This window comes from Scophthalmus maximus, chromosome 3, assembly GCF_022379125.1.
Source record: "Scophthalmus maximus strain ysfricsl-2021 chromosome 3, ASM2237912v1, whole genome shotgun sequence".
NCBI classification, from domain to species: Eukaryota; Metazoa; Chordata; class Actinopteri; order Pleuronectiformes; family Scophthalmidae; genus Scophthalmus; species Scophthalmus maximus.
The window spans coordinates 3,114,255-3,123,468 of NC_061517.1; the positions used below are offsets into that span (position 1 = coordinate 3,114,255).

General features: G+C 47.0%; 1 protein-coding gene across 1 annotated transcript; it reads left to right on the forward strand.

Moving 5' to 3' along the window:
- Positions 1 to 732: 732 nt before the first annotated feature.
- LOC118316586 (dual specificity protein phosphatase 7) lies at positions 733 to 5,898 on the forward strand. Its single transcript, XM_035644546.2, has 3 exons — positions 733 to 1,603; positions 3,011 to 3,439; positions 4,183 to 5,898. Exons 1-3 carry the CDS (start codon positions 1,228 to 1,230, stop codon positions 4,554 to 4,556), a joined length of 1,179 nt encoding a protein of 392 aa, XP_035500439.2. The 5' UTR covers positions 733 to 1,227; the 3' UTR covers positions 4,557 to 5,898.
- Positions 5,899 to 9,214: the final 3,316 nt, after the last annotated feature.

Consider the following 9,214-nt stretch of genomic DNA (forward strand, 5'->3'; position numbering starts at 1 on the left):
CTATTCCTCATTCTATGTTAATCCTGATGTTTTGCACATCTGTGTTTCCCTCGCTCACGTGTGCAGACGGATGAGCTGCATCACTGGATTCCCACTGCACGCATCTCTCTATCTGTCTCATTTACATTTCATAAAGGTTTGATGACAACTTTATCTTTTAAATACTTATTGGTATCTGTATTGGAAAAAAATGTACTCCCCAATATTGAATTCATATGAGTCGGGCTCTCGAATTAAGTTGTGAATAATAGATTATTATTATTATGTGCAACAACCACATCTGTCTTGCATGATGTCAGCCTGCAAGGTCTAACTATTCAAACACTGTATTATCATATGATTACACAAAGTTTGTGATACATCAGTTTATAGTAAAGTTGTGGTTGTGCCACAAGTCTCAAACCTAACTTTTGTGATATTTCCTGCGATGACTTTAAATCCAAACGAATGAACTCCTCCCTCCAGAGTTACTGTCAAGTTAAGAACGTTTATGGTTAAACTGGAAACATATCAACTCTCAATCCAATTTCTTTGTCATAAGGGTTTGATAACAACATCTTGGGAATGACTGACAATCATTTTTGAGTCGGGCTCTAGAATTAAGTTGTGAATAATAGATCATTACTATAATGTGCAACAACCACATCTGTCACATCTGTCTTGCATGACGTCCGCCTACTCAAATATGGAATACGTCAAATAAACGTATTATCATATGATTACAAATTTGTGATACGTCCGTTTATAGTAAAGTTGTGCTCGTGCCAAGAGTCTCGAACCAAACTTTTGTGATATTTCCTGCGATGACTTTAAATCATAAGGAATAAACTCCTCCCTCCGGAGTTACTGTCAAGTTAAGAAAGAAAGAAAAACCTCCCATCATGTTTGTGTCCGGTGAAGTGAAAATGCGCCTGGACCCTGGAAGTTGATGAGCAGAGATGAGTTCCGTGTGGACCGGGGACGTGTCGGGTCGGCGGCAGGTCACAACTCGGACTTGATGGAAACGGTCGAGAGAGGAGGAGGAAGAAGCAGAGAAGAAGAAGAAGAAGAAAAGCCGAGATCTGCTCCGACTTTTACGCGCAGCGCCGCTTGACGCTCGGCTCCGTTCCCCCTCGGCGGAGATGTAGCTCGCGCCGCGTCGTCGTCGTCGTGGTGTCTGGTGCCGCCGGAGGAACTGGGGATGTAGCCACGAGTGTGCCCGCGATCACCCCCCGAGTTGGCGCCGACATGTCCGACGCCGCGACGCCGGGCAAGAGCGTCGAGTGGCTGCAGCGGCAGCTGGCGTCCGGCGGCGCGTCGCCGCTGCTGCTGCTCGACTGCCGCTCGCACGAGCTCTACGAGTCGTCGCACGTCGAGTCCGCCATCAACGTCGCCATCCCGGGCCTGATGCTGCGCCGCTTCCGCAGGGGCAACGTGCCCGTCCGCACCGTGGTGCCCAACCACGAGGACAAGGACGAGTTCATGCGGCGCTGCAAGACGGACGCGGTGCTGCTGTACGACGAGTGCGCCCGCGAGCCTCCGGCCGGCGGCGCGCAGACCTCGGTGCTCGGCCTGCTGCTCCACAAGCTGCGGGAGGACGGCTGCAGCGCCTTCTACCTGGAAGGTAACGGGGAGAGGAGTTTGTATGTTGTGATGGAACTGGGAGACGTGACGTCATGTCTGTTGTTGTTGTTGTTGTTGTTGTTGTGGTTGTGGTTTTATAACGTCCGGACCCTGGACCACGTTCAGACGTCCTGATGACCGTAAACAAAACTAAAAAAAAAACTCGGCAACGGAGGAAGAGATGGGACAAAGTGCAGATGACGTCCGGACGGAAACGGGCTTCAACTTTTTTTCTTTCTTTGACACTTTTAGAAAAGTTTCCTGTCGCGTGTCGACATCCGACGAGGCGCACTTTTTTTTAGCGCAAAAGTCGCCGCCGTTGTGTCGCAGGGGTTTTGCGGCTTGTGTGTGTGTGTGTCTGTGTGTGTGTGTGACTGTTGTTGTTGTTGTTGTTGGCAGTTTGTGTGTGTGTTCTCGTGTTTTCTCCAGTGTGTGTGTGTGTGTGTGTCACTGAGATTCTTCAATTAAAATTCCAAAATGGCCGCGCCATGTTTTGCTCGAGCGTTTCATGAATGGTTCTCTACTGGAGTGGAGACAGGGCCGGCACCGGCCCACATGGGGCCCCGGGCACAATTTGATTGGGCCCCCCACCACCACCACTAATACTATACACTACACGCACTAGGCTTCATGGTGTACTTCCTTTCCTGGAGTGGAGACAGGGCAGGCCCCAGCCCACATGGGGCCCCGGGCACAATTTGATTGGGGCCCCCCCCTCACCACCACCACCACCACCACTAATACTATACACTACGCACACTCAGCTTCGTGACGTGCTTCCTTTTCAAAATAATGCTGCTCGTCTGTTTACTCACTAAACTTCATTCAGAGTTTTGTCACGAGTGATACGCAGGAAAATTTCCAAAACGGGAAATTTAAAAAAAAAGAGACGAAGAAGAACTCAGAGCGCCGCAGTGTCCCACTTTGTTCGAAATTTAATGACGTACAAAGTTTTTATACACTACCGACTTTTCCATCAACTGTCTGACTGACTATGGCTGTATCCAGCCTATATACAAGTAGGCTATATACTACTTGTATAGGTCGTGTATAGCCTACCTATACATATAGGTAATATAGTTTATAAACTATACATAAACTATATATATATTTATGTGATTTTGTATAGACAGCCGCTCAGTTCTCTTACGCCTTGGGCCCTGACTGGAGACACTTGAGCTGCTCCTTTCCAGCTCAGTGTGTGCATCCAAAAACGTAGTATTATATGAAGTGAGCCCATTATTCTTCTATGTACAGGCTTATTCTTTAAATATAGATCTCTGTTTTCTGCTATCCACTTTGCTGCTGTTAACACCCACAAGTTCCCGTTGTGGGACAAAAAGGACTCTCTTATCTTAAACATGTAGATGTGACTTTGTTCTGTTGCGTTTTTTCGCCTCTTGTCCAGGTGGATTTGTTAAGTTCCACACCGAGTACCCGGAACACTGCGAGACCCTCCTCGACAGCTCCTGTCCGAGTTCCTCTCCTCCGCTCCCTGTTCTGGGCTTCGGAAATCTCCGGATCAGCTCGGACTATTCCGACGGCGAGTCCGACCGAGAGCCGAGCAGCGCCACGGAGTCCGAGGAGAGCCCCGTCCCCAGCAACCAGCCGGCTTTCCCCGTCCAGATCCTGCCTTACCTCTACCTGGGCTGTGCCAAAGACTCCACGAACCTCGACGTGCTGGGCCAGTACAACATCAAGTACATCCTGAACGTCACGCCCAATCTGCCCAACATGTTTGAGCACGACGGCCACTTCAGGTACAAACAGATTCCCATTTCGGACCACTGGAGTCAGAACCTGTCCCAGTTCTTCCCAGAGGCCATATCTTTTATCGGTGAGTCGCTCGACAACAGGTTTGTTAATAAGTCAAACCTACGCACGCACGCACACACACACCTCAGATAACACATGTTCTCAATGTGTGTGTAAGTGCTCAGAGCCTTTTTCAAATCTCAGACTTAAACCAAAGTATTAGTTAGGGCCATTGATTGCTAATTATGTTAAATGATGATGTAATTATCAACACTTCTGAATGATTTATTGACAATTGATCCCTGAACTTCTGTGTGAATGTGTGTATCTATAGGGTGGATGGATGGATAGGTAGGTAGGTGGATGGATGGATGAATGTTTGGATGGATGGATAGAAGAATGAATGGATAGATGGATAGGTAGGTAGATTGATGGATGGATGTACCCTCTCACCACGGCCACACCTAAAACCACAGCGTTTGACGATTTGGTAGCATTGTTATGTATCACAAACAAGTTTCTGAAAGATGTTTAAAGGAAGAATGAGGAAGGAAATAGTTGAATCATGACCAAGTGTGTCCTGTTGTGTTATGGCTCTCGTTGACAGTTGATTGCTATACGGTCTGTAACTTACGGGATATTAGCGCCACTGTTCTCTTGATCGGTGTGTCATGAAAGCCGAGTTCCTCGCTCGGAGCCAGAAAGATATTAATGAAGATATTAATCACTGACGCTAATATTTAGAAGCAATGACACGTTTGTTGTACTTGATTAATAGTCTTCCGTTTCGCTCTGACCGTACTCTTCCCCTCTCGCCCCACGCAGAAGAGGCTCGGTCGAAGCAGTGCGGCATCCTGGTCCACTGCTTGGCCGGCATCAGCCGCTCGGTCACGGTCACCGTGGCGTACCTGATGCAGAGGCTGGACCTGTCCCTCAACGACGCGTACGACTTTGTCAAGAGGAAGAAGTCCAACATTTCCCCCAACTTCAACTTCATGGGCCAGCTCCTGGACTTTGAGAGGACGCTGGGGCGGCACAGTCCCTGCGACAACCGCACCACCACCAACACCACCACCAACACCACCACCAACACCGCCACCACCACCAGCAGCAGCAGCAGCAGCAGCGAGGAGCAGCTGTTCTTCACCACGCCGACCAATCACAACGTCTTCCAGCTGGACACGCTGGAGTCCACATGAGGATCAGTCGGGATGGGGTTTTGTTCCCCGTCTTTTTTCTTCTGAGGCCTCACCAGTTGACACCGGCGGCGAGCCACCGAAGGAACAGAGCACACAAGCTCCGTCTCGATGCCTTAATATCTAACTAAAGACTTCGCTATCCACCACACATGGCTTTAATAAATGGCCATGTGCAGCCATAAGAGCAGGACTTTTCTCTTTTAACTTCTCTATCACATCTAGGATTGTGGTCTTCGAATGTCACTTGTTTCTTCACCAGCTGTAAACTGGATGTTAACGTATTTCTTTACGTTAGTCGCGATCGGTGCCTTGACGGGAGTGAAGGGAGTCTTTTTGCCAATCGGAATGCTTTCTGTGGACCAATCCGAGGTGTTTTCGACGGTACTCTGTTTTCGCCAATGTCTGGTAAACACCCAGATTACGAAATATCAAAATTGAATTATTATATTATATAATAATAATAATATTGTATACTTATCACTCTTCAGAAATCCTCCTGTACATTCCATGACTTGTGATGGTGCGTTCACACTGGACGCGGCGTGAATTTTTAGCGCGTCAAGATCACATACAAAGTCGAGCAAAGTCGCTGAAATCTTTGAACTCCAGCGATGTATTCGGCACAACAGTTCATGTTTACCTGCGTGCGTGTGCGTGCGTGCGTGCATCGCCTCCGGTGTGAACGCACCATAACTGTATTATTTGCATTGTGATCCTGTTCCACCGAGGAGCGCGTTGTGAAACCTTCAGGTCATCGTTCCTGTTATTGTCGGGGCCTCGGCCTAAAGGTGAAGCTGAACAAGATGTCGCGCGTGTTGCCACAGTCCAAAGGAACACGTGGAGGTAATCGGTGTATAAAGAAACGAATGTCCAACCTTGTCTTCAGCCTGCAGCTACTCTTGTCCGTGGCACAGTCATGTTAATTAAGGGAATCGCGACGGGTAATTAGCTTCCCTCCGCCGCCACCGTCTCTCGCCTGCGAACAAGCGAGTGGGTTCGATGTACGAGTGTGGAAACGGAAAAGGAAAGAGAGTTTTGACTAATGTGTGTTCTTACCTCACGGAGACGTTTTCAGGGATTTTTTTTTATATAACCAGGCATATGTAACTCGTCAGGCCTCTGAAAGTTCATCCAAGGGCTGTTTGTTTTTTTTGCTTGTGTTTATGTAAAGTTGTACATAAAAATAAAATGAGGTGGTTATTGGGACATTTTCTTAAAAAGAAATCATGAAGAATGTGACGGTGATCCCATTTTTTTGGCCCCTCATGTATAGTGTAATGTAAAATGTCCAAGACTTTCTGTACAAGTTTATACAACAAATATATTGTATATTTTTACTTGACCGTCTTGTTGCGTTGTCTCTGTCGGCCCTTTACGAAAGTCAATAATCGTACCGCTGATGAAAACAAAAGAAAGAGTGCTGGGTGTGGACCGGAGACGCCACGCGGGAGGTGAGGTCGCGCCTTCCCTCTCGTGGCGCTTCGCTTCCTGTCCGACACACAAAGGACCGGTGACGGGGCCGATCTGTCAACGCCGCAGAGCGGCCACGCCCACCAGCCGCCACTCAAAAACTGCACTGACAGGAAGAGGAAGGTGACGCAGCACATTCTTCACCACAGACACAACATCTACAACGGCTTCTGAAGTGTTTGTGCCAAACATGACATAACATTCATTCAGCTGACGCTTTGTTCAAAGTGACAATGAGTAACATATTTCTAATTCCTCATGATTTTAACATTTATGACAAAAAGTTTAATACCCCCGCAAAGTTCTAAATGCATTTTCTTGCACATTTCAATTCGTTCAGGGCGCTTTTACAATTCTCACGATGCACTTTAACAATGTATTTACAATTAATATGAATTTTTTAAGGTAAAGAGTGAGTTGTGTGCAGACAAAACTAGATTTGAATGGAATTGAAATACTTTATTTCGAACATAAAAAATTTAAATAAGAAATATGTATATATATATATATGTGAATATATATATGATATAAGGAATCAAAATATATATATACCTGCTGTGGTCATCATAGAAAAACAATTGGAAAGCCTGGAATTAAAAGGTTTTTTTTTGTTTGTAATTAGTGTTTTCCAAGTAATTAGTGTCAAAACATGAATTCAAAATTGGCTCAATATACATGGCTTTGAAAATACATAGTTTAAACTGAAACTATGTATTTTCCAAAAATAATAGAGGTTCTCTGAGGGCCCTCAGTATAATATAGTATTCTCAATGTAGGGGTTAAAAAAACAAAGATGTTATATTTCTTAGCTTTAAGGTATATGTTTTTTTGCATTGTCTAATACCTCGGGAACACTTAATTAAAAACATGAAGAAAATAATATTCTCTTGAGCATTATACTCTTGGCAAACCTCATTTAACCATTATCGGGCCCCAGAATCTGGTGCTACGCCCCTGTCCACTGCAATTATCTGGGTACAGTGAGTTTTACAGGTTCATGTTGCCGCGAGAAAATGCTCCTCTCCTCCTCGGAACTTTCTCGTGTTTGTTTTGTTTTCTTTCTGAAAATGAATTCCCCTTCCCCCCTGAACAAATGATCTCACGGAGCCCCGAAGCCCCAAGTTCTCGAAATCCGGAGCAATTCGACCTCCATCTTCACGGGCCGACGCGACTGGAGAATAATGGTTGTGTCGTCTAAGACAAAAAAAAAAAAACCCTAAAAGAAATCTTCTGACTTCCACGGCAGCACATGAAGAGACTTGCCTGCAGCAACAACAACCCCCTCAGCCGCCTCCATGACTGAAGCCGCTGAGTGACGGCTCGCCCAGCGTGACTGAACCTGGCCGGGCCACATACATACATACCTGCAGGGTGAAGCCATGATTGGGTCTGACGGGACATCCCGCGATGAGGCGGGGCGCTGCACAGCTGGAGCACAGCTGGAGCGCAGCTGGAGCGCAGCTGGAGCACAGGGCCCCGGGGGCCCAGTCTGTAACTGTCCATCCACGGGACATCAGCACTGTACAGGAGTGACATTCCTCGTGTAATTACAAGAGCAAAAAGTAATGGTTTATATATATATATATGTATTACACCTTTAAACACCATGTTTCTTTATCGCTGATGCTCAGCAGGTTATTTCCCTCCAGATGTGATTCCCCCTCTGTGGAACTCTTTGGCTCCAGGCTGCTGTTCCGTGCGGGTTGTCTCACCTGAGAGTCTCCGCCTTGTTGGATTGTGTAATTATTATGCATCATTTTTCTGTGTGCTGCAACCTGCACACTTCAGACACGAGGCGTGGGGTCTGCACAGCTCCTCACTCAATACAACTGCAGAGGGGGAACTCCTCTGGAAGTGACAGAGCTTCATGGGAACTGGGACAGAGAACCATTTGACTGACTTCCGGGTAACTCCTTGTGTAAACGCTCGCTGCCGCAGACAGATAAGTGGAGGGGTTTTTTTCTGTTAAGACTAATGATCACTTCCACGAAGGGAAGCCGAGGCTGACACACTGCTGACTCGGCACAACGCTGAGGAAGCAGATGCTCATTAGACTGACACGAGCACTGTGCACGTGTGTGTGTGTGTGTGTGTGTGTGTGTGTGTGTGTGTGTCGTAAAGGAAGGAGCCTGTCGGAGCTGGTTCACACCTGCCGTGGTCGTGGGAACACACTTAGCATAACGCATGACCGACAATCACTTCACAGCTGCTTCTGATGCACACACACACACACACACACACACACACACACACACACACACACGCACACACACACACACACACACACCAGTTCATTTATTCTGCTGTTCCCTGCTGAATAGATTTAATAAGTATTTCTGTTATTCCGTGGAATATTGCCTCTGATAGGTGTCATACTGTCATATTTCTACTGTACACACAAGTCAACTGCTTCTCTACTGCAGGGATTTCATCCTCCCGTTGTCCCAGCTCACTCTGCTGTTTGTGCACAGCAGATGTTCAGGGGCTGCGGATGAATAATCCTAATCTCAGTGCTCGGTGGAACGTCGTCGCTGACATCATGTCACAGGGGGATGACATCATGTCACAGGGGGATGACATCATGTCACAGGGGGATGACATCATGACACGGGGGGATGACATCATGGACATCATGGAGGCGGCCGTGCCATCCTCCGATCGAGCCACGCGGCCGCTCCGTCCCTCGTGTGGTCAGTGTTGTCTCTGCTTGTCACAGGTCACGGTCTCATTAATATATAGTATATTTCTGTGTAGGAATGGGATTTATCGTCATGACAGTGATGTCATCTGCCGATGCTGGGAACGAATCACGTGGTAACAGGGTTTTACTACTTCCCCGTAGTTGTGGTGGAATGAAGTCAGATCCAAAGTTAGACCGCGTGTCACTCATGGTGACACATTTAGAAACTGGACAAGGTGCTCTGTCACCATGTATGCTTCAAACCAAATATGCTTTACTGTAATAATGTTTTATTTGCCGGGAAGATTCAGATGACAGAACCTTCCGGCCATCCGACAGGAAGTGTCTGAAAAATGCCCCTTGACGTTGTGAGGACCGGCCAAAATGTACACACACACACACACACACACACACACACACACACACACACACACACACACACACACACACACACATCAGTTCATTTATTCTCCCCTGCTGAATATATGGACTCAGTCATTTTTAGATT